The sequence below is a fragment of the Branchiostoma lanceolatum genome, chromosome 1, assembly GCF_035083965.1.
Source record: "Branchiostoma lanceolatum isolate klBraLanc5 chromosome 1, klBraLanc5.hap2, whole genome shotgun sequence".
Lineage (NCBI taxonomy): Eukaryota > Metazoa > Chordata > Leptocardii > Amphioxiformes > Branchiostomatidae > Branchiostoma > Branchiostoma lanceolatum.
Window position 1 is genome coordinate 26,982,908 of NC_089722.1, and position 26,112 is coordinate 27,009,019.

The following is a 26,112-nucleotide window of genomic DNA, read 5'->3' on the forward strand; positions in this document are numbered from 1 at the left end:
AAAATGCTATCATTCACTGACAGGAGCCACAAGGTGAACATCCAAGTCTTTTTTTCATTTCTTTAGATGTGTGAGCCAAGAATTTACAGTGTTGTAGCCTATACAAGTAGGAACACTAAAACTTCAGTATATTATGTAAGAACCACTGACCATGACCTAATGTGATAAATGAGCAACTGCTCTTAGTGGTTTAACAACCATAATCATCGTTGTAGTTTTTATGTTCAACAGAAGTTATTGATCCAGTCATTAAGATTCAAATCTAGACTGTCTCTTGAGATTGGTCTCAATAATGTTGTATTTCATATTTACACGTTACCTCTAGCAGTAAGGTGTACATTCCTTATATCCAATAAAAAGAGAAAAAGGAAATAATGCCTGAATCATTGTCCACATTTCAAGCTCCGTAAACATATTACATATACCAACATAATTCTACCAGGGTACATAATTCCGCCACCCTGAAAATATTTTTCCAAACAGATCTCCAACGAAATGTCCCGGGCCCCCGTTTATGCGCTGAGGGCCTGTATATCTAAACTGCGCATACCTGGGGGTGCTGCACTAAGAAATCTCTCAAACACATGTTTTTTAAAGTGGCGGGTTCATGTGTATAACACGGCAGATTAATGTTAATGGAGGTTATATGGGCACATAAACAAGGGTTCAAAAAATTATTTTGCAAGATTGCACTTATCAAATTCATCCAGGTAAAGTTACAAGACAGTTACAAGTTTGTAGTCTGATCCAACTCTTCACATTGTTTTAGATCAAGTTTTGATGCACTCTTGATGCAGAAGTCTATATCAATATTAGACGTACTACTACTAGTGAGAAGAAAGCTTTTGACAGTGAACTAGTATCATGGAGAGAGGGATTTGTACCCAAGACCCCGCAGTCTAAAAGCATGGCTTGTAAACCATCGGGCCGTCATGTACGTTGACAGATTTATGTAAAATGCAGTGAACCTTACAGCCTCTCCGTGATATCCAACATATCCTTGCAAGCCAGCAGAGGAAAGTTTTTGATTGTAAACAGTCAGGGATAAAATTTACAGCCCTTCTAACAATAACATTTGAAAAATCTTCACCTGGCATTTTGCAATGGCACTTGGAAACATATGAAGCTACCCAATTGCTAACCATGTAAAAAAACGTAGCTGACATGATAAAATGCATAATTAAGATGTACAAATAACCACGTTAACTGCCCCGCATTAAGCCCTGAGAAACTCCCAGACATGGAGGCAGACAGAGACATCATGTGGTTGTGGTATATGGGCAGCCAGATGGTCACAAATTCAGACCATAATGCCAGGAGATTTGGGGGAGAGGAATTTAGAAAATGCAGCAGGCAAAGGTTAGGGAAGGCACATAAATTCCCAGAGCTACCTGTCGCTGCCTACAGATAATGATGGGGATAATTCCAACCTGTCAGATAACTGGGCACTGCCAACTTGCTTTCCTGTTTGTCATTGGTTGGAAGATGTTTGAAAGTATAAAGATAAGCTTTAACATGATTGAAACACTGAAAAAACATGTTGTTTTCTAAAAGAAACACACTTGCAAAAGCAATCATCCCCCAGAAGAAAAATATTCCCATTGAAAAAAAAAATTCTTCCTTTATTTTCATGCAGTAAGAGCATATTACAGGTACTTATTTAGTTTCCTACCACAGCTCTAACTTAGTCTAAGAAGCTTTTAAGGACACCAAGTGACAAAGAACCCGGAATAAGACGAAACGTTTGTTTCTGTTTGTGTCAAAGGCTCTGGTAATACCCCCAGCCTTTGCCAAGTGTGGCACTCTGAAATCCCACATTGTGTATTAGATAGAGGGCTTCAGTTTGTGCGTCATCTTAACGGAAGTTACCGGATACGACTAGCTTTAGTAATCCAGACTCGTACATCATTCCTGAATATTGGATAGTAGAGCCACTTTTTTCTCCTACCAATCAATAGAGAAGGGAAAAGTTTGTCAATAGCAAGCGTTGTAAGTGACTATGATCAATTGAAACATAGCGAAAGAGTGAAGGTCGTTGTTGGTTCCAAAATGTTTGCTTTCTTTGATGACTACAAAGAAGTTACATGTAACGTTGGGTAACCTAAATTCGTGGGGTACTTAAAGTCGGGATTTTTCGAAAACGGGGTATTTAGGGATATGTGCTAGATGCAACATCAGTAATACCGCTAGAAATGCAAACTTGACAGACTAACGCATTCAGAACACTGTCTGAAAAGCTTCGATAACCATGCATTAGAAGTTGGCGACGTCAAAACCTCTCCGTCCCTTATTGACAGAGTCTGGGGGCTTCGTGGGAGACTCACACTGCACGGTTGTTCGCTGGTTTATAAGACAAATGTCACATCTCCTGCCTGCTAAACACAATTATTTACAAGACAACTAATTAGAATCTCTTTTGCTAACCTACAACTGGACTCTAAGTGTGATCAATCATCACTTGAACTCCTCTCTGTTGCTACAACCTACGGCACGTGTATTTTCCCGCCGCCATATTGTTAACCAGAATCCTGTTGTCAAGCAGACGGCAAAGGTTTGTGAGGAACACTTTTTTGTCTAAATGCTGCGTGTGATAGTGGACTGAGGAAGATATTTTCCTCAAAGTTTGCTCCTAACACAACAAGGAACACATGGACATAGTAGTATTACCATTGCTACGGCATCCAGCTAACTTACCATGAATAATGTAACGTTACACGTTGCCCGATGATGACGATGGGCCGACTTTGAGTGAAGTTCTACCGACTCAACACACGGGTTGTTCCCGAACTGGCCTGATGTGTGCGGTACGGCCGTTTTTTCGTGTATTTTTTTTACTTGGACACGTCTATATCCATAGCACTCTCCTCAAGCCAAGGATGGAACGAATAGCTGCTGTATAAAATGTGATTAGCGGTAAGATATTCAAGACGAATCTTCTCTCCCGAATTAATGTGCCCCCCTGTCCGACAACACTGTCATTGTGCGTGCGGCGGACGGTAGTTTCAAGTTGAAATATTATGGTGTCAGCACGACTAGAGACAAAATCTACCATATATATGATTAGTGCAAAGATAGTACATAATACTGACAGAATTATAGAAAAAAAGGATGGTTTATTGTTCTGCTAGATTGATTTCAGTCAACCATTATCGGAAAAATCCCGAATTTAGGTTACCCAACGTTAAGTGTCATGTTGGGACGAAACTTTCCAAGTTAAAAGTGGTGGAATCTAGATGAATGTAACCTTGAAGGATCAGAGGGCTTCCTGAGTCTTAAGATCTGAAGGTACAGCTCTGCTTTCAGCCTTGAACTTCATTCTACATGCACAATATTCATATATACATGATAGAAAAGGTGTTTGAGCTGATAGAATCAATGATTGATAGAACTACATGGTGCATCTGCAGAAATCTTACACAGTACACTCAATCATGTCACTTATAAACTTTTGCAAAAGAATTGGTGTTCAAAGGTTAAAAAACCATGCAACAGAGAAATATAGCTCTGGCCCATATCAGAATTCATATTAAGCAAACTTTTGCTATTTTTGTACAACAATCAACTGGGTGATTGACAACCTGCGCTGGTCTGAAAACATAGCCACGAGGGTTTCAAAAGATGGAAGGTCCAGATATCCATGGTCACTACACTCATTTGCACTGAGATCTCCCCAGAACTAGAACGGTCATTACTTCTTCAATGGCTGCTATAAATTCAAATGTGCACCACAAGATAGCCAAAACAAGAGGCCATTACTGGCCAGCGTGATGCGTCTTCATTGCTGCTTCAGCGGCGTACGCTAGATAAACGGCCATTGACGTCAAGACAACGGGACAAATTATGGAGTTAGATGGGATTTTCTGGACGGCGTTCAGGAGTTTGTAAGACGAGGCAATCTCCGTGGTGGTTTGAGGGAAAGTTCTCCAGGGATTAGGAGGAGGTCATCTGCCCCAAGACAAAGTTTTGTTATCGGCTTCTGCAGGTCCTCCATAAGAGCCATTAGGAATGCTGTTTGACATACGTTCCATGCAGTGTGGGAAAAATGGGTAGAGTGGAGCAAGGTTTTTGACCTGAGTACACGTACAATAAAACACAAGCAAATCTTTAGAAATATTTTTTGCACTTATGCTAAATATAAAAGATGCTTTTGACAGCCATGAAGTTTTGACTGCTGGGCATAGACACTGACCTTTATCTTGAATCTAAAAAAATAAAATTTCAAAAAGCTGCACCTTGATTGCCAGCAATCAATTTTGTCTGTTTTTCAACACTCTTGTTTCTATGCTTGCAAAAAAAGTTTTAAATTTGCTCTTAATTTGCACCATTAATTCAATAAATAGCTACCCTAAGGAAATTGGTCAAATAAATTACCTTTTTTTTTTTAATTGTTACTAAATCATCTACTATAACCAGTGACCAAGCCAGTGAACTACCGAGTTGCCATTTCACTGAGCATGATTCTCATGAGGTTACACTCATGAATCTGACGGTCAAGCCAGCAGTGGTCAGTGGCTCAATCAACCGAGACCGACTGCACTGCCAATTCCCTACCACCCATAAAATGACCGGCTGTCACGGCTTGTTTGCAGTATTGTTCAGCCAACACAAATAGCTGAGTTATGATGGCAGCCATGAAAAATGGCGCCCTCCAAGTGCACCCAAGAGAGCTGACTGCCCCGTGTTTGGATCCATAAAATGACATGGCAGAAGATCTATGCCAAGAATATTGTGTATAGCTCAATATGATGTGCTGCCTTAATGACATTCGAGAATGACTTTGCCCTGCTCTCCGATAAGGCGCGTCCAGCAAAATGTCGGACCCGCTGTATTTTCTGAATACAATAGGTTAAGCCAATACTTTTCACCAGTTATGCGTTGAGATGACAAGGCACAATGACTTTATGTTCAGCACCAGGGACAGGGTCAATACACCCTGGTGTGATATAGTCTGTAATGGGCAACCATCGGCTTCAGTGGACTGCGAGCAGAATAGGGTGTGGGGATTCACAAATTAGACCCTCAACTTCCATAATATACCCTATTGATTTGCTCCCACGAATGGGTCGGGGAATAATGCTAGCAATTTCCTGGGAATCTCCAAGCATTCCCCTTCATGGTTGAGATATAGGTTAGATCTACACTGCTTCGTCATCCAGGGGAAGATGTTCCAAAACATTACCTGCCAAATCTTTCCATGGTTCACACATAACTGCAACTGTGCATAACAGTCTCCGTCTGCCAAATCACCCATGCTTGCCTAAAACGACCTTGAGGAATACGTAAAAAATCTGAGGAAAGGAAATTTCTAGGTCAATTTTTTTCCCTCAGACTTTCTTGAAAATCATCCCCCCCCCCCTCACACACACCAAAAAAATCAGTTCTTTTCATAGACTGAGGGAGATTGTAGAACATTACACTCTTTGGACTTTGTCCAAGATCTGATCTATGCAACACTAATTAGTCCTGACAGAAAGAAGCTGGGATCAAAAAGATGTACTTCCACAGACGAGCATGGACTAAAGTGAAAAGGCTCCAAGAGTGAGGTCTCCCGAGGTAGGCAACGTCAATCAGAATGCAAGTGAGAGCATCCATGCTGAAATGGGTTGGCAGTTACACCCTACACAGAGAGTGCTCACACATTTTCTACCCTATCAATCACCGAGGCCCCCACTTTTACCACCCATTTCTCAAATGCCTCTGGAATGGCCAACTAAAAGCATGTCTTTTACCGTAGAGAAAGTGTCTCTGAGGGCATGTTTCTTACTTTAAGCCCACTCACGCATTGCAAAGATTGTTTAAAGTGGTCGGAGTAAAGCAGTAGGAACTAAACTACCATGGCCTTGTTGTAAGACATCCATGCATGAACGGAAAATTGCTCTTTCTTCAAAGCATACTATTCGCTACAATAATAATAACAACTAGAGTTCCGCGACCTACCTTCGCCATATGATTTTAACCTTTATGACTGACATATCAGGGGTGTTTGTCATCAATTATAAATCATACCAGTTGATCTTCTTCACCCAAAAAACAAAAGTATGAGCGTAACAAAGAAGGTTATGCTAACAAAGTAACATTTATCATGAATTATGCAAATGGGGTCCTTATTACCATAATTTGATTCAACAATGTTCACATTCACATAACTTCCAAATGACACAAGTATGAAATTGCCATCCTTTACCTGTATGGTTTTATAGTAGTTTCTCATTAATTATGCAAATTAGGCCTACATTTGCATATTTTTTATCTATCAAAATTCCTCAGTAACAAATGTCACATATGTCAATAGTCATATCATGGAATACAGCGGGTTTTTAAAGTTGTCTCATTAATTATGCAAATTAAAATCTGATTTGCATAATTATCGTCCAATCATACAAAGCATTAAGTAAGCTATCTACATACCAAAAATCATTACCATCCATCAAGCCCATCTTGAGTTATAGTATTTTCTCATTAATTATGCAAATTAGGTATTCATTTGCATAATTGATATCTATTAATATTTCTCTCTTCTTCAGTTACATATGTCACATGTTTGAGAGTCCTGTCGTGGAATTTGGCCGATGTATAAACTTTCCTCATCAATTATGCAAATTAGATACTGATTTGCATAATAAGTATCTAATCATGTACATCATCACTCAAGCTAACTACTTACCAAAAATTATAACCATCCATCAAGCCCTTCTTGAGTTATTCCCTTTCAAAGTCTGAACCAAAACCTGCTCCTGCAGTTCCAAAAAAGCCGCTAGGGGGCCAAAACCTATACCACTTACTCTCTGTCCAAAGAGCTATCTACCACTCAAAAATCAGTTCCATAGCTTGTCCAGAACACGAGATATTGAAACAGGAAGTTCCGCTGCAGTACCGTAACAAGCCGCTAGGGGACCCAAAATCTAATCATTTCCTAGTCTCATCAAGACCTACCCACCTACCAAATATCAAGACAATCCATCTAAGCCTTCTCGAGTTATGCTGTACATTACACACACACACACACACATACAAACGCTACCCTCTGCATAACCTTCTCGGCGAAGGTAATTACACATTACATCTTTAATGATAGTCAATTGTAAATTTATCTTTATCTTATGAGGCATATGTCTTAACCTGCCAACCAACATTCAAATCTGTTCGAGATAATATCTTTTTGTTGTAAAATTTAAATTTCAAAAATATGGTTTCCTCCTTAAAAAAATATGCGGTTGAAAACATTATGAAACTTTCAAAACACCAATGGAAAGTTGAGCAATAAGGCTATTTTTGCTTATTTACCTTATAAGGTTCATACCCTTGGGATGTATTCTAATGCAGTTTCCTTTGAATTCATTTTCAATGGCAGGAAGTATTATGGCCTCTTTTCAGAATAAGCTTTTCCCTACTTACCAACTGCTTTATTCATTGTCAACACTATAGGGCTACAATAAATGCTTGCAAATGCAGGCTTTAAGAGATTAACTGTGTCACCTTTGACATTCATGTGGGGATTAAATCCACAAGCACGCTTCAAAATGCAATTACCAGGTCCGTCACCTGAACGAGGGATTATAAAATATCAATCTCAATGTTTGGTTAATCCTCATGCTTTATTTTGAAAAATACTCGAGGGGCAGATAATTAATCAAATCACTTGCTGGGTTGTTTGAATATCTATTTCATGGGTGTATGGAACAACAAGAATCTACCTATTAGCAATAGATGTAAATTATATATAACGTTAACATCATGTCAGCACTATAAACTCTGGAGTCTATCATTATGCCTCAATGCCTGTCTTTTCTTCTAATTTGCCTGCCCTTCCCATCAATTTTCTAGTACACAAAAAAACAGGCAGCAAAAAATCAAATAGGTGTGGCTCTTTGAAGAAAAATCTCCTATTTCATACATGTACAATTACTGTAAAGACTAACAAAATACTATATGGACAATGCAGAATACAATTAGAATTACAAATACAAGCATCATCTGGTGCTTATTTCACAATAATCTCAAAAGTGCTGGAGCAGGGGCATAACTTTAAGAAAATACAACCTAAAACGTAAAGTTATGTAACAGTTTGACAACATATTGCAATTGCCCACCAATGGCCTCCAAGCAAAAATGCTGTAATAACTGTACTACAGTAATACAACAAAGGATTTCATGGGAGTCCATATGAAATCCATAAAGACTTGGACAACTTATCAGTTGCAATTTTTTGAGTTGCGAGGACTGTTTCCACAGCATACAACTTATTCCATGCACTTCCAACCAAAGAGCTTCCATCCAATGTCTGATAAATGACTTGAAAGCACCACTACTGAAAGCCCCTGTATGTAGGCATCCTTGCTGCAATGCTTTATTCTCTCCAAATGTGTGTTTACTTATGTCTGCAAAAACTAGTTTACTGCAAATGGAGTTAAGTTTGTTGGGACCATAGCAACACAATGACAATGGAATACAGTATGATGAGTTTGCAAGTTTATGGGCTTACTGCAATATTTGCAACATAAAACCACTGCAAATATTTCGAAATTTACTGTAATCCCTTCTGCACAAAGTCTTGCTTGAAAGGAATGTAAATTCATGTTGACTGTTCCAGAATTGGACGTGCCCCTGTATGTTTTTGTCTCCCTTACAAAACATAACCGCCGACTTATGATTTAATAACTTCAGATTTACTGCTGCATTTACCCAAACACTTTTGATAAAAATCTGGCCTTGAAAAGTAGCAGTTTTATATTAAATCATATAAAACCATTACAAATTCCCAAAAACAGCCAACATTTGATATTGACTACTAAACATAGATAAAAAGGAACACATTCAGGCATTATCTTCAACTAGCAGTCTTACTCTTACTGTTATTATGATATATACTTACCATTCACAATGATTTATGTGAAAACAAAATCACTTTGAGGTTAATAACAGTTGTATATCACTTTGTGTCCTGGAAAAAAGATATATTTCAGTAGACGAGCATTTGGTATATCTCTTCTTATTGTTCAATCTGGCAATGTATGATATGACTACACTCCACCCAATTCCTTTCAACTGATTCCTAGATTGCATTGCATCAGAAGCATATCAATGGCTCTAAAGTACACAACCCAATCTAGATCATTGCCGTCATTTGCTTCTAGATTATTTGCATAATCTGAAAGCATTTTGTGTGTGCTTATAGTAAAATAATAAACGTTACTATACCCCTAAAAACATTTTGCAATCCTTGCTTTTGTTCAGCACACGTTCATATCCTTGCCTTTTCTGGGAGAAAGATTGAGCATAGTGGTAAGTAATAGCCATTTACTTTCCACACAATTTTGCGGTATCACCATGAAGTCTTAATATCATCCCACTCTCTTGTTGATCATTCAATCCCAGGAGACGGCCCACAAACACGCCCACAACACTGTCTGGAAATGGTGATAAGACGGTTTTCTATGGCTGCAGTGGTACAGTGTATCTGTGGAAGATAGGGGTAATAGCTCTTTATAATGTTTCCTCTCCTTTGGGTGGATATATATTGTGTTCTGGGGGATTAGAAATATCCCCAACTTTAAGATAAGGATGAATCTCGTCTGTTGGTACGTTTACCTTTATGGAAATGACGTATGCATCAGTCCATCACAGTTTAAACTGTTACAAGTGGGAAAACCGGTCAGCAAGTAAAGTTGGGGAGGGGGCTATGTTCTCTTTATCAGAAGATCATGAACAGGGCTGCACCAATGTAATTTCTTGGTTCTTGGATTCATCACCACTTTAAAATTCTTCTAATTTTGAAAAGAATGAAATCACATCTACCATTAAGGATATCAATCAGGCTAATATGCTTATATTTGGCACCAACAGTCATTGTCTTCTTAGTTTTTAAAGGCTTTGTATTTACATTCAAATTGTATCAATGATAAAGATTAAAAGTTGAAAATCCATTGACTGAATATTATCCAGTTTGATATGTTGACTTTGTGACACATGTGGTAGTATAATACTTATCAAAAGGTCTATTACAGGAAACTGTATATTTTTTCTTTTGTATTACATACACCCTTAGCTATAGGCTCCATTCCTTTCCTCCAAATCTGAGGAGCAAGAAATCAAATTACTGTGATGACCTAAACAATGTTTGAAAAAACAACACTTGCAAACACTTGCAACAGAAATTCATGTTGAAATACTCTTTGTAAATCATGTGCTTCTAAACATTTTTGCATCCCATCTTGCCCTGAAGTCGACCAACCAATCCACAAGAACTATCACCATGATGATTGAATTACAGACTAATTAGATCGGGAGGAGATGGGTTAAAAAAACCTTTGGTACTATTGAAATACATTGTACAGCAGAATACTGCATTGCACAATTTTACAACTTTGACTATCTGGCACTTATACTTAACAGCTACCCGTCGGCTATGCACAGTCACTGATTTACTTTCAAAGTCAATCTCAGTGAGTGAAAAATCTATTCAGAATGTTACTTTTACAACAGAACATAAACTAAGCCCTGTGTAATGTTGTTTGAAGGTGTGATTACTAAGAACCCCCAGTGCTTTAACAGATCTTGTTACGCCACCTTAGGTATTAATTCTCTCCTTGATCATCCCACCCCATGGAACGACCCTAAACATGCCCGTAGGAATGTCTGGGAGACATGATAAGGCCATTTAAGGATCCATCTCAGGTGATAATATAGAAAAAAACTGCGGAAATGGAGTTGCATCTATCACATGAAAGTAAAACCCACCTATAGTCCACAATTCTATAGAATAAACTAAAATTGCACATAAAAGGTAAAAAGTTGCAAACTCTGCAGTTCTGAAATAACTCAAGGTTACAGGTGGTATCATATGAACCAAGACATCAAAGCAAAGCAGTGAAAATATCTTGCAATTGAATGTAATCTCAATGATTAAGCACCGTTTGCCTAGTATCAAAAGTAATCTACCTATAGATGTTTTTCTTAAACTTCAGGGAGAGTTCAGATCCATTTACTTTTATAACAACCAATATAAATATATCCAGAGCTGCTTTGATTTTGCTTTTAAAAGTTTTCCAGTTTTTCATCTTAAACATGCATGTTACAATTCTCATGGCACAAATTCAAACAAATTCAAAACTTACAAATTCGGAACAAATCGAAACCACATTTGTCATTTCTTAAAACTAATTATTGGATGTATTGTTTGCATTCTTCTTTCATAATTCATTTATTTTATGAATCTAATAAAGATGCTATCAGCTATTGGTACATCTGATTCCTAGTGTTGAAATTATTAGTACCAACAGATTGTCAAGGATGTCATGCATGCATATCAATCCTTGCAACAGTTACTGCATATTTTTGCAATATAATCTAGTTAAATCAGTTCCATATATCAAGGTGGTATGATTTTTCTCCTATGCATATAGTCAAGATGCCATATAACATTAAAAGTGCTTATTATCATTTGTCAATGACACTATGGAAGTACAACAACTTCCTGCAATATCAAACTTTGAAGTGTCCTTCTGAGCCAGGCTTTAAAACTTATATGTATATGATACAATAAATGATAACAGACTTATCAAGAAGAGTAGGGGTGACCCGGTGTGCTTGGCCAAAAACGCGAGCCGTAGCAAAGCCGCATTGCACTACCACTAGGTACATGTACCTGAAAAAGCATCATGCTTCATCTCAAATGCGGATGCCTTGAAACAAAAAAAAAGAAAAATCATGTTGACTCACGACACCTCTACATCAAAATCCTTGCACATCCTCTCTTACATAATATCAGCTGAAGACCCATTATGACAAACTGCCATCCTTCCAAATATTAATCCTCTCCTCTAAGATGGATTGTAGGGATAAGATCTTGAAAACTTAAAGATTCATCGGATCCATGGAGCCCCCAAAAGGCATGGTGAGAACGGTTTGGAGTTTGAAAGCTTTGTCTTCAGGCAAACGAATGATGAGCAAAAAAGGGCTTATCAAGTAATCCTGTTGCATAATTTCTTTTGTATACTCTGCATTTTTCTTTCATATAATACTCTCGGGTAAGCCTTGGGGCCTGTCAACCCTGCTTTTTTCTTAAATTCGAAAAGCCTATTATGTTTATCATAGCAATCATTATATTAGGGTGTTCCATGATTCTTTTAATTAAAGCTGACCAATCATACCACAGAGAGAAAGATGTGAACAAAGCTCTGAATTTTTGGACTTGCATTCCTGAGGTATTGCTTTCATGATCTATTGATATACCGGATCTAAAACTCTTTATAAGTTTATATAACTGAAACTTTATCATAAAACTCAAACTTATAACTGCTACATGCATGTTTCCTTTGGACAAATCACAAGTCATATCTGATCTGAAATAGGTCTGGAGAAGACTGATGCATAATTGCAAATCAAATTCTTTCTGGACTTTATGAGTAGCATCATACAAAAGGATCTACAACATTGTTGAGCCGTGAAGTCTGACATTGTTGAAGGAAAATCTTGCTGAATATTGAGACTTAGTATACATGCATAGTTTCACCTGAATCTTCTCACTGCAGCCTATATATCATTTACATAAAGGTATATCCATGCCACAATAAGCACTTTTAATCTAGGAAAGTTATCCTTTAAAAGAGAAATGTCAAACATAAATCAGATTGTGAGAGTGATGAAGATATCACCCTTTACAATGGTCCTCTCCTTGGTACTGAAAACCATGTCAGTTTGTTGGACATGGTTAAAAGCATACTTCATCTATCTACAAAGGTTTTTTTTCATGTACTAATACATTGAATCTGTAATAGTCCACTCTGTCCAGTGGGACTGATGTACTCAACTTGTCCATTTTAAGTCTGTCATTTGGACAGTGAAATTGTAACTGATTAACAAATCAGTCACTGCCATGTCAAACTTTGTTCTACAAAGGCTGTTGAGTTCAGAAGTTTTTTTTTGTTCCGTTCTAGTGTGGGTGCACTAATTCACAGTGACAGACAAATGTTGACCCCGATACAGGGGAACGCGCCGAGCCCCTGATTGGGCCGGGTCTTTCCGAAAGCTTTGCAGCACGTCCTGATTACCGGTGATAGACAGGCACTTTACACGCCGTACATTCTCTAATTGTAGTATTTGGTGCGGGAAAAACCCAGGGAGATTTGGAGGATTACTTCTAGTGCAGTCGTGTGTAATAAGACTTGGAGATTATCTCAGAAGTGAGGGAAGAAACACATCCCTGTTGCCCCATGACGAATTGTTATCTTAACATGGAGGGTGATCACAATAATTGCCGGATTTACCAAAATGTGCTGAAAACAGGAATCACTTGGTACATCACAGATTGTTTCCTAGAGAGGGGAGGGGGGTATGCTAAGATCAGACATGCAGCACACACACGGGAAGAAGGAAGAGGAATCATGATTTAATTAAGATTATGTGAGGTTGCATGGGTTCTACTCTGTGCTTTATTTTCGGAAATCCTGAGGATAAATGTTAAGCATCGTTGATGAGATTGAGGTCTAGTATTGTTGAAGCCGTTTTTTTATACACACACATACACACAAACATACACAAACATACACACACACACACACACACACACACAAACACACACACACACAAACATAGGTAAAAGCAAACGCTCTTTCTAGTTGAATGAATCAGAAAAGTTTATGTTAATGATTCTACTTCTGAATCAATAGGTTCAGAGAGGATGCTGCTTGAGGTGTCAACCAAGATTTGTATGCAGGGAGAGTACCCTGGGATCGAGACTGGAAGAGTACCCTGGGATCAAGGGGGAGGAACGCTGTAGGCAGGAACCACTGACAGGGGAGAGACGCTCCTACAAGTTCTGACATCTTACATTCAATTTGCAAATGCAAAGGGATGCTAGATCATGGCAGGAATCCACTTGGGTTACCACTGACTTATTAGAACTTTAATTGAAACAGATCCTAAAGGACACACATTCAACGTACCACCAGTACATAACAGTGGCAAGATATACTGCCTTTTTCTGACAAAAGCCCTTTGAGAAAGGCTTTTTTTTTCTAATTTGATGAAAAATTGCATCAAACTCTAAAAAATTATCTATGAATACTACAGTAATGTGGGATGCTTGTTTGTAGTATCTCTTGAAGTTAAATGAAACTCTACATTTGACAGGTAGCCAGAATACTCATTCTTGCTTACTCAATAATATTGTTAGAAATACTGGCCTCTTCCTAGTTCAAATTACTGCAAGTAAATCAGATTTGATGACACCACTTCAACAAAAATGCACACATTGTGCACTATGACATGTTTGATGGAAGGGAAAATAATCACCTGTTAATCTTGGATTTTGATTAGTACTACATAAACGTACATCACATCACGCTGTTTTGACAAGGCAAGAGCACAACACTCCGAAAGGTCAATCCTATGATTTAAACCATGTTTACGGCAGAAACAAACGCTCGCCTCGGGGATATAAACGGATTACGCGCCGTGCGACACCCTTAGGGTGTTGACCCCGTGTCTAAGAAAGATCACCTAACCGAATATCTGGCGAGGGAGATTGCGGGACGCTATCGCAGATCATCCATTTTGATCGCAGCATTCGCATTGTACATGCAGCACCATCCTATGTCTTCTAGGGGATTAGTGTTGGCTTCTTCGAAGGGTTGATACGACAGTGCTCTCATTTATCAAGATGCAAAAACAGGCGCTAGGCTGGGGTTCAGTCTCTGGAAAATTGCACTCCCACAGTAATCTCCACAGTTGCCATTGCAAACTTGGAAGAAGGGCTGTGTTCTTATTCTGTTTTCAGGTCCAGGTCCAGGGGTACAAGTCTAGACCTGGACCTTATGTGCACATACATGAATGTTTATGTATGTGCAGTTAACTGTCATTTTAGTGGTGACTTTTGTCATCTTTGTATGACATACTGTTTTTCATAATCTCAAAGCAATAGTATTTACATTTTTTTCCTAATTTTCAATTGCTGAATTGTAAAAACTGTCATCTTTGAGACAAAATTTTCCCAGTTTGTTCTGGATTCCGGTACAGGTACACTTGACATTCAGGACCTGTACATGAATAATCTTAAAGGTACTGGTACACAACCCTACTTGGAAGGATTCAAATGCTGTTGTTATTTTCCTTTTCATATTGACTATGAGGTTTTTCAATTATTGAAGCAGTCTTAATAATCATAAGCATCAGTCTGTGCTTTTTTCACACTTATGGATTACACATTTTGAGCCAGAAGATCAAATGATGAAAAAAATGCTTTTAGATACTCTTGCCCTGTTGTGCAAAGTTGCAACATCAAAAATTCATCAATTCCAATGTTTGCTATTTTTTCTAATATGGAAAATTGTTTGGGGAAAAGACAAAAAGGTACAAATCATTTCAAAAATAGTTGAGAAAGTGGTGGCATGGAAAGTGCTTCATTTAGAATTGATTTAAAGTTGAAAAGTACATTTGGTACAGAAAATCCGATGGCTATAAGGACCACATACATGTAATGTAAAAATGACCTGTCAACAGCATGGATGCAACTCAGTCCTCATCTGCTAGGTGGCATACATGAATATACCTGTAACATAGGAGTAGGTATTAAAGAACAAGCTGCTTAGGTGTTCACTCACCAGACAAATAGGATGACCCCGAGGCTCCAGCAGTCCACAGCTTTGGTGTAGCCGCCCATGCCGGCGGTCCTCAGCACCTCGGGCGCCAGGTAACTCGGAGTGCCGCACAGGGTCTTCATCAGGGAGTTCTCACCAACAAACTTGGACAGACCAAAATCTGTCACCTGAAACAACAAAAATTAAATTTGTGTGATTTTACTGTTTAAAATCATTATCTATTTTAGTTTTAGCATCTGTCACTCTAAATTCATTCCATACAGGTAGTTCTCACCAACAAAATTGGACAGACCTGGAAAAAAACAAATTGAACGATTCAATTACATGTATTGTTTAGATTGTTTTTATCACTTTTAGTTTTAATATTTTTCACTCTTGATTCATCTTTTATGATGTGCACCACTCTTGAAGAATTTCCATTGATTATTTTTATTGCTTCAGTGCATTGTCATTTCAATCCTCGCTGGTAATCTTGAATCAAAATTTGTCATATTCTTTATATCTACGCTCTTTTTCCTGTTTAGACATTGTGACACTGGGTTGGAACTTGTCCATACATCAGGGCGAGTTCCAACAGCATTTTGACAAGAGGAACACCTACTGATTTATCTCAGAACTGCAGGCACATGTAGACCTGCTGTGGCAAACACTACTGTAACAGTATATACTCTTTGGCTCTTGTCGTCTCTGAAGACAGTCGACAGCTTCAGTCGATTTCTCAGCTTAGCAGTCAGTAATACTATATACTATTTCATGCAATACATGATGTGTGTGTTGATTTTCATTGGGTCTGCTATAGTCAGGTACATATCATTTTTTTTGGTGTGGATTTGTTTGTTGCCTTGTATATTGATGGATAGGAGAACTAATTAAGAAGATATGAATGCTTAACTGGCAGAGAAGTCTCAAGAGTCTTTAACATTACCTTGATGATGGTCTCCATGTCATCAGAGCCAAGCAGCACATTTTCTGGCTGCAAGGAAAGTAGAAAATAAATCCACCCAAGCCTTGACAGAATATTTGCCGACTCCATAATACTTTAACTATTATAAATGGTTGTCAATTTTCATTTGTAATGAATAAAGACAATTCAAACTCTACAATTCTGAGGTTTATATCTTTAAGTTTCCCTAAACAAACTCCTTCAAAAGATGCAGTCACAAGTTGTACAAAAATAAATCTCCCTTGTCTGTTTATTTACTACTCTGACAAAGTGAAAATCAAACCAATTTTTGAATACATTTGGTTTAAAAAAAATAAAAAAAATTTATTGCATACGATATGACAGTGAAATTGCTACGCCATACAGTTTTCAAATGATCCTACAGTTTGAAAGGATAGTCATGTACAGAGACATCAGCACAAGGGATAATGCTGCAGTTCAAAGTACTTATGCCAGAGGGCAGTAGTGCACTCACCTTTAGGTCCCTATGAGTGATTCCTTGCTCATGCAAATACTGAAAAACAATGAAAAGAAACAATACTAAGTTTCTACACTTTTATAATAGAATGGCACTCTCTATAAAAGCTGATATAATCAACAGTGCTAGGGTAAACAACCTTTACTTTTAAACACCTGTTGATTCTATTTTTAGCATCTCCAGAGAGGAAAATTTCAAAACATTTTCCATCATGATGTTCAACTTACCTTTACAGCCACCAACATCTGGTAGAATAGCAGCTTAGCAACTGGCTCAGTGAAGCGTCCTAGGGACACCACACGGTCAAACAACTCTCCACCCTCAACCCTGATAAGTCACAAACATGCACAAAGCTTTAAGTAAAATTATTGTAATACACAAGACATTTTATCTGCCTTATAGTTTCAACTTATATCAGTGTTATAATTAGCACTTCTGCTTGTCTAGGTATAGTTTGGTGTACTCAAGAAACATACTTCTGATGCATTTCTACTACATCCTACAAACTGGTTCTTCAAACTGGTTCTTCAAACTGGTTCTTCAAACTCTATTAAAAGTTTGACACATACACATCATAAAGAACTGTAACGGCGTAAGCAGCCTTTAATAACTACATTACTGTTGTAAAAACATGACAAATTCCTGGCATTTTAACATATCACCTTAAAAACTTTCTTTAACAATATCTTAATCATAATACAGTGTTGGTATACAGAATCTTGTTGTCTAAGCATGTAGAGTCAAGTTTATGTGTACTGTTGAGTCATGATTATGATGTTTCACATTATGTGTATAATTATACAAGGTAAATGGTTAGTATCGGTAAGAATATAGTGTAAAACCATAATCATAGGAAAGAAGACTCACAGTTCCAGGACTATGTACAAAGTGTCCTCAGTGTCTATCACATCTTCTATCTTGATAATACAGGGCTGTAGACAGAGAGAAAGTTTTTTTCTAAATGATATCAATAGCAACCTTGCCAAGGACTGTTCAAGCACACACAAAATGTGAAAGATTGTTTTCTGACAATGGCCGCCCACCAGTATTTCTACTTTAAATAATATAAAATCATACTTATTGATATTCTTATATTGTATTGTCTTATTGCTGAATTGCTACATTCATTGTTTCTGGGATGACTTTTCGACAACTTCACACATTTCTTCATATATACAGCTATAGTTCTACAGTATATAGACAAATAGACTCAAAAATACACTCTGACGAATACATGTACATTGTACATCTACATAGGGTATTACCAGACAGACAAGTTTCAGACTCACATGTTTTAAGCCCTTCATGATCTGCACCTCTCCAAAGATTCTCTCTGGATCCAGGGCCTAGGGAATAAGGAAACAGATCACAAAATATCTCTCTGCGTCATTAGAATGTCTGGATCTACGACCTAGGGAAACAGGTATTTCAACAAGTCTGAATCACAAATTCTCATGTTTGTCCAGTAATGTTATTCGACTGACATACTGTGTCATTTTTCCAGACTCTCTTCTAATACACAACTCACAAAGCGAGTAATTCAAATGGTGGATGACATTGGATAGTGCAGGCTGATAGTGCATATTGGATATGATAATAGTGCTAACGTTATATTGTTAACAGATACATAAGCTGAGATTCAAACCCCTATTGCGTATGCAGTAATTACTAAGCCAAGATACGTTTTGTATGCTACCTGCTGATCCTTACTGTTATGTTACTAAAACTAGTAAAAGTGCACATTATGTAACCAAACATTTTACACCATCATAAGTTATCTAAAACACAATCATAAGTTATCTAAAACTGTAGAAAAAAAGCGTAGATGAAGTTGTCAACATTTTTTCATGTTCTACTCACTCTCTGGTTCCTGCCTCCTATAGTGAAGACCTTTTTGCTGACTATCTTCACAGCAAACTTGTGGCATGTTCCCTTGGTGAAGGCCAGGCGGACTTCTCCACACGCACCCCTGGGGGTAATCACAATGTCCTCTAGATTCAATACTGACAGTAACATCACAGTATCAATGCAGTATTATACCCATTTTTGTTAAAACTTTTAGGTGACAGGTCAGTACTGTAGGGTCTCTTAGAATTCTTTAAACAATTATATGTACCATTCCAGTAAATAGTGCAATAACATTGCTGTTACATTACTGATTTGATACTGAAATATGATGCTAATTCGATACTGTAACATTGCTCACATATTTGATTTTATAACTATTCATTTCATGATAAACAAAACTTGTCATTCACTGTGTGCATATGTCTTCAAATTTACTTAAAGGCTTAATTAACTGATATTTCTTAATTTCTAGTGTTATTAGTATATCAAAGAATAAGACAGATCATCATGCTTACTTCCCGAGGAATCTTGACAGCGTGTACTTTCGTCTGAGCTCCTCGGGTAGACTCATGTCTTCATTACCGTTAATGTCCATAAAAACAAAAGCTGGGAGGGAAGAAGACATCAAGATGGTTGGATGCAGCAGTCAATACAAATCCAAGCAGGGGTATCCAGTTTAACTATAGGGGTAAAGTTTTTAAAACCACTTCGGACCGATGTTTTGAAAACAGTTCTAACAACATTGTTTTGGATCTCGTTATTTGCTGTCTAGTCAAGGATGCTACTAGTATAAAGAATGCAAGGCACTTTTGGTATCACTTACTGGCCTGTGCCTTGGCAAACTTCAATAAGTTTGCAGGCCTTTGAAAATCTTTGAAAATCTGTAATGTTAGGTGAGGAAAAACCATGGCCAATTGAGAGATTTTGCTTCAAACATTTTGACAATGTCTTCGTGGGATGAGCTCGAGGGACACAAGAATCACTGACATAGCTCTGATCACAATTCTAGTGTCTTCCTTACTCATGTTTTTCCCACCTCTTACATAATGATTTTCAAAAGCACATCACCTTCAAAGTTATGACCACAGTGATCTGCATTTTGGTGGATATTCACAAAAGAATTCATACTTTATATCCATATCCTGAAATTTGAGTAGTGACCCTTGTTTCTGGTTGAGAACTTATTGACCTCCTCTCATGCATTATTTTAATATAAGTGCAGCTTCTCACTTACTCACTCTCACTCGTCTTTGCCACTTAGGTGCAGCTTAGTACAGCTTAGGTGTAGGTAGACATCAAAAATACAAGTTATACCTGCATTTACCTGCATTAAGCAGGTGGTATTTCAAGACCCTTTCTACATGTACATCTTCTAGTCCAAGGACTCACCTTTGTTTTTCTTCATGGCCAGGGCTATTTCATCATTGTTTCTCAGCAGCTGTTTCTTGTGTTTTCCAACTTTGTCCCCGTTCAGAAAGGTTCCGTTGGAGCTGGTGTCCTCAAGGAAGACGTTATAACAGCTGTCTGACACTTTCTCCTGGATGGAATAAATATTTTGTGGAAATCTGTTACAGACTGTATGCAGAAACATTAATAATTTGTACAGTTCTTGGTGGCAAATTTGCTAGATATTGGCAACCAAATCTGTAGTGTGTTTTTTGGCACAGATTAGCCAAAGAGGCTCTGTGGGCATCACTCCACCGCCAGGGAAGGTCCCAAGGGCACAATGTAGGGGCATGGCTAATATACCCGTTAAATCTTGAATATGTGTGAAACTGAAAGAATATAGCATGGCTACCATGCTCCGTAGTAACCACAGTTAGCAAGTGAAAAGATTGAGCCAGCAGTTACTATGGAGGATGGTACCCAGGCTATAAAGAATACATACAGAGAAAACAACTGTTGTAATTATAAGTCTCACCCTGAAGATTCGAAAGTGGTTCTTGCTGTAAGCCTGGAAGTACATGCTCCTCTTGATGGCAGGGGAGTCGAAACTGTAATCCGCCTTCGAGTCCCGACCAAATTTGTACTCCTCCTGGACTAAATCTAATCAGAAATATGGATTAGGCATCATTAAGACATACTGCTGGTTACATGCCTCAACATGTTTTACAGCTATGATTAATTCATATTATAGGTTATAAATGTTGATGAGAAATAGATAGGATGAATGTTCTCTTACAACATCTGATAACAATAACAATTCTCTACTCCTTATCTGCTTTCCATATTAGAAAGGCTGACACTTGTTTCTACTCTTGTTTGGCTTTATAGTTAGCTATGTGAAACAAGCTTAAGGTGACCAGAGTTTGCAAACTTCACCCCCTTACACACATTAATGCTTTGTGACCATTTCAGTCCTACTGAAATAAATTGCAGCACCAAGGATACTTGGCAACACTGCATTGTATACGCCAAAAATAGTTACTCAAGCAACTGGATAAAATTTTGTAGACTGCGTTGTATATATTGGGAATTTCAGGATCACACACAGACACAGACAGACACACACACACACAAACACACACACACATACTAGTACATACATACAAACATATACACACACACATGCACATACTCACACACACATACATATATACATAGTATTACATACATAAAGACACACATACTAGTACACACACATTCAAACACATTCACACATGAACATACACATGCACACACACACACACATACACATACTGATGCCACCTGCCATTTTCCATCTACACAATGTTGTGAAAAATTTTTATCATTATTTTTTTCACATCTAGACTACAATAAAACACACAACACAGTGTCAATCAAAACCAGTTACTATGTCTCCAAGCAGATATTGGGTGGAAATCGTAACGTTTTCTGACAGCCCAGTTTCTCTGACAATTGAGATTAATAGCCGTCAATCAGAAGCCCGGCAGTTAGAAAACATTAAATCTTCCACCCCAACATACCTCTGCTTGAAGATTATCAAACCACTACAACGTAACACTGATTCCAACACACACAACGTAAGCGCCCCTCCCCCTTTATCCACGTGCTGCGACCTCTTTCTAGCTCTCACCTAGCGACGTGAACGCCGAGCCCACGGGAAACAGTCGGCCCCAGATCGGCTCAGCCTCGGGCTCCTCCTCGTAGTGGTCCCCGTCGATGACGTCCTGCGTGCCGAGCGTCTCCATGCTGCTCGTGCCTGTACCTGCCGACGAGCTGTAGCTACTCGACCCGCCGTGTTGTTGTTGTTGTTGGGTTTGATCCTTGGCACTCATGCTTAAACAAACGACTCCTCCTACTCAAATAAAAGCTTGATCAATCAGCTAAAAGTATTGATCGGCGGGGTCAGGTGTAATATTTACCTGGAGGAAGGTCAGTGACATGAAACGTGAGTACAGAGAGGTAGGAGAGAGACCTTCACGCTGCCAAGAGACGTGAGGAGACCAATACTGCGTGAACCCGGAAGTGGAGCCACATTTGTAGAGAACTCTAGGTGTCTATTACAGCGTTATCTGGTGCCTTTATCATCTCCTCAACAAATAACCTGTTTTGATTGCATATTATCAATCAACGGAGGGAATATTAAAAAATGCAAAATATATACTATAATTATGTATTTTTGTAATAGATATGATTGTCATATAAGAATTTGGGGAAGAATAATTCTACCCATTTGTGCAGGCAGAGGTTTTCTAGGAACGAGTCTTGCGGTGTAAACAAGGTATGGAAAAGTCGCGGGAAAAATGATTGGTCCTCATCGAATCTTTGTTTCCCGAGATTTTTTATGAAATTTGGTGATTTCGATTTAGAAATAAAGTATGCTTTTACCCTCCCGAAAACAACTTCGATGACCTCGTCCATTTATGAAAGTTTTATTGGAAAAAATATGGGTAGAGCAAATGACTTATCGGGTAACGCTTATTGGTTAATCACAAGCGAATTTGACCGTTTTTCAAAAGGACAGGAAGACTCTTCATTTTTCGTATTTCTCTCGACCAACCATCATTTGTCTTTGATCATGACTTTGAGTTGCAGCACCAGGTGCGTCGACTGCCCACTGAAGAGAGCCATCTAGCGACTACAGAAGACATTGACACGAATACGGGGACAGATCTAACATACGGACTTTGAGAATCTTTGACATATATTCCGCTCTAGAATATGATCGCGAGTACGGACAGATCCAACACACAGACTCTGATAGAATGCTTTATTATTCACTCATAATCTTGCATGCACAATCATTGATATATAGGACATATGAATGTTGGGGAAATATTTTCCCAGCATATCTGTAACGTTATGTAACATCCGTTCACAATTCAACATTTCCAAGTTCACGTCGTCGGTTTGTAGTCATGTTTTGATAAGAGACATATACTTTTCAATTCAATTCAATTTAGCGGAGGGGCAACTGATGAGGTAAATGTCGTACGCGTACATTAGATAGTTAACCACAGTTGAACCCACAATGCAGCCCAACCCAGTCCGATAACTTGACCCTCAATGCAGATACTAGTACATGCACATTAATCTTCGAGGCGTTGCAGTAGCACAGATTCAATAAAATTAGATAGGAATAGATAACTATGCAATGTGTCAACATACGGAGATCTAATTATAAGTTTGGTGGGTAACAGAAATGCGGAACATTTTGGAAACCTACTCGACAGCGTAGGTGTCAGATGGAACATTTTATGTCCCTTTGGTCGACCCCCCAAAAGTCTAGGGTCGACAGGATTTTGATAGGGTCATTTGGGTAGACGGAAACACAACATTTTTTCCTTGGCCTACCGATGTATCTAACTTCAGCTTTGTGTGTTTTGTTAGAAAGAGAAAAGTAATAGTACACACTGTGATGTTTTAAATGCATTAATTACTGACAGCGGTTTTTCTTAAGATTACCCCCACAAAAAGGGCGTTACTCCTTTTTTGCCCCCTTTTTTAAAACAACGATAGTTTCTTCAGTTGACTGGAAAATAGTCTTGTCACCAATCACAGACGAATTTCTTCGAATATACTCCAGAGCCATTGATCGTATCTCTGGCATATTGGAGGCGTTAGGCGTGTGTGTGATGAAGTCAAGAAGCAGCGCTCCTGACTCAGAGTTTTCCTTAAAACACTCCGTGACGTTGAGAGACACTACATATGCATTCTCGCAGATGTAACTGATGCCCAGTGCGTCAAGATATCCTTTGATGTCACCGGAGAAACGCAGAGCCGTGGTCAAACGGTCACCTTGGCCGAAATCCTCCCACATCTTGAGTTTCATCTTCCCGATGTCCCCCTTTTCTGTAGATATGTAAAATAGGAGGAGTTAGGGTCGACTACTCGAGTCGAGTATATCACTTCGTCGCACAAGTCCTAATCATAATGTACACCATAAGTTATACCTACACTTTAAGCCGATTTTCATATCACAAATATAAGAAGTAAATGTCACAAGTCTGAAGTTCCTATCATCGATCCATAAAAATCATCGGTCTTAATTTGCATGGTTAACGTTGACATACGATTATGTTTATTATGTCATTTCTACGGCTAATTACAAGGTAGAAAAACTATCAATTTGATGATGAGTAATCTTGTTTTAAAGTCACCAATGAAAACGCACTTGCAGTTCCAAAGAAAGCTGGTACGGAGCGATATTTAGCATGTTCAGGACAAAGAAAGGGAGCACGGCTTGAAACGCTTGAAATGGAAAAAAAGAACAAGAACACGTTCAGTGCTTTTCATCTGATATTTAACAACGTGTTGAGATTCATATATACACACTGTACTACTATTATACCTGACTCCATGGGAAGTAATATGTAGCCACCATCTGCCAGTTGTTCCCACATATTCCGCAAGGTGGCGACTGGATCTTCCACATAGTAAAGGACGTGGGAAGCATGGATCAGATGGAACTTTGTGTCGTCCTTCGTCTGGAAGTACTCTTCCGCTGTCTGCTGGCGCCAGTCAAACTTTACAGCACCCAGACTCGTGTCTTCACGTGCCAGGGCCTGTGGCAAATGGGAGTTACATTAACATATCATTCATTGGCTTATGATTTTTGTCATTGATAAAGCGGCTTATCAATTCATAACAAAAACGAACGTAAAAATGATGCCAATTCCGCGGTAAAAAAGGTCCATGTCAAGCGTGAACATGATGGGACAGAACCCGGGAGATTTGACCGGTGAACAAATTGTTTGACTGTAGATATATGATTAAGAAAAATGATATGAAAGGGATAAAACCGACAGAAAGATCAGGCTGTGATGTCAAAACTCTATTTATCAAAATAACCACCTTGTATTTTTGAATCATTGTCTCGGACGGTTCCACAACCCTGTTGTACACACTGCTGTGGTGTTGTAGAAGCCTCTTCAATATGACCCTGTCACTCTCTCCTAGGAATACAATAATTCAGTTGAATTGCGGACAACATCATACGAATACTTGAATGTTTAGAGATGTAAGATTATCTTCGGATAAATCAAGCAAGCAAGCTAGTTAGCAAGTAAGCAGCTGATCATATAAGATCGCACGTCTATAGCCATCGGAAGAAACCTGCTACAACGTTAACACGCTGACTCATACGTCCTTGGCATGGTGCTGTTTACGGTTTGCAGATTGCAAAGTAACGTGACAAGGTCACCATGGCGGTCTCACCTTGTCCACTCCCTATCCCCAGCACACACATGGCTCCCGACTCACACAGGACAGAGTCTGGAACCTTTGAGCCGACGAACTGGCGGGCCTTCTCCTCGGTCAGCTCAAGGGAAGTTAAGAAGACCCTGAAAGTTGCTGCATAGTGTGCTGGAGAGTCGTTGTTTAGCCTACCGAGCTTCAACATTCCTGTGTAAAAATTAGAGTTATAGAATGACTCCCTCGTTCATTAAGCGTCACAATCAGGTGACACTACATACCTAACGTATGTGGTTTGAAGGCATTCATAGTATCAGCAGAATGTACAAACCTGCCATGGTGCTGCTATTCGTTGACTAGGAACCTCCAAGTTTGTAAGAGAATCCTATTTTTCTACGGGAGTTCTTCGCCCAGTCGCTTTGCCCTTGGGGCGACTCTCTGTCTCATAGGTGTGACGACATGGGCCAAAGTTCAACAGGTGCACTGTTCAAGGCCAATTGGTGTCGAGGATATGGTCGCATTCATGTAGTCCTCCGAGTGTGTTCCTAAAAGATTCTAGAAATTAAGGTCTAAAAAGAAAACGGTTGCATGCCGTGAGAATTTCCGTTTGAGCCAGTCGAACTGATCAT

General features: G+C 38.7%; 2 protein-coding genes across 4 annotated transcripts in view; both read right to left on the reverse strand.

The window, feature by feature from the left end:
- LOC136445704 (serine/threonine-protein kinase Chk2-like) overlaps positions 1 to 22,317 on the reverse strand; it is a 145,258-nt gene extending 122,941 nt beyond the window's left edge. For all 3 annotated transcript variants that reach the window (XR_010757438.1, XM_066443852.1, XM_066443841.1), the window contains exons 1-11: positions 21,924 to 22,317; positions 20,787 to 20,911; positions 20,255 to 20,402; positions 19,381 to 19,471; positions 18,878 to 18,986; positions 18,307 to 18,363; positions 17,885 to 17,949; positions 17,245 to 17,344; positions 17,015 to 17,053; positions 16,522 to 16,569; positions 15,600 to 15,763 (exon numbers count right to left, since the gene is read on the reverse strand). Coding sequence is in view for 2 of the 3 variants with exons in the window: in XM_066443852.1 (XP_066299949.1) it covers positions 15,600 to 15,763; positions 16,522 to 16,569; positions 17,015 to 17,053; positions 17,245 to 17,344; positions 17,885 to 17,949; positions 18,307 to 18,363; positions 18,878 to 18,986; positions 19,381 to 19,471; positions 20,255 to 20,402; positions 20,787 to 20,911; positions 21,924 to 22,125 (1,148 nt within the window). In the remaining variant the exon portion in view is untranslated. The remainder of the gene's footprint in view (positions 1 to 15,599; positions 15,764 to 16,521; positions 16,570 to 17,014; positions 17,054 to 17,244; positions 17,345 to 17,884; positions 17,950 to 18,306; positions 18,364 to 18,877; positions 18,987 to 19,380; positions 19,472 to 20,254; positions 20,403 to 20,786; positions 20,912 to 21,923) is intronic.
- Positions 22,318 to 23,046: 729 nt separating this feature from the next.
- LOC136445628 (histamine N-methyltransferase-like) lies at positions 23,047 to 25,948 on the reverse strand. Its single transcript, XM_066443760.1, has 5 exons — positions 25,815 to 25,948; positions 25,508 to 25,693; positions 25,145 to 25,245; positions 24,642 to 24,855; positions 23,047 to 24,142 (listed from the first exon to the last, which is right to left on the reverse strand). The coding sequence occupies exons 1-5, from the start codon at positions 25,819 to 25,821 to the stop codon at positions 23,772 to 23,774; spliced, it is 879 nt and encodes a 292-aa protein (XP_066299857.1). The 5' UTR covers positions 25,822 to 25,948; the 3' UTR covers positions 23,047 to 23,771.
- Between the last annotated feature and the right edge of the window lie 164 nt (positions 25,949 to 26,112).

Coding starts and splice junctions, on each gene's coding strand:
- LOC136445628 (XM_066443760.1), bottom strand. Junction 25,246..25,507: donor GGGGATAGGGAGTGGACAAG/GTGAGACCGCCA, acceptor TTGTATTCCTAG/GAGAGAGTGACAGGGTCATA. Junction 24,143..24,641: donor ATTACTTCCCATGGAGTCAG/GTATAATAGTAG, acceptor ACATATCTACAG/AAAAGGGGGACATCGGGAAG.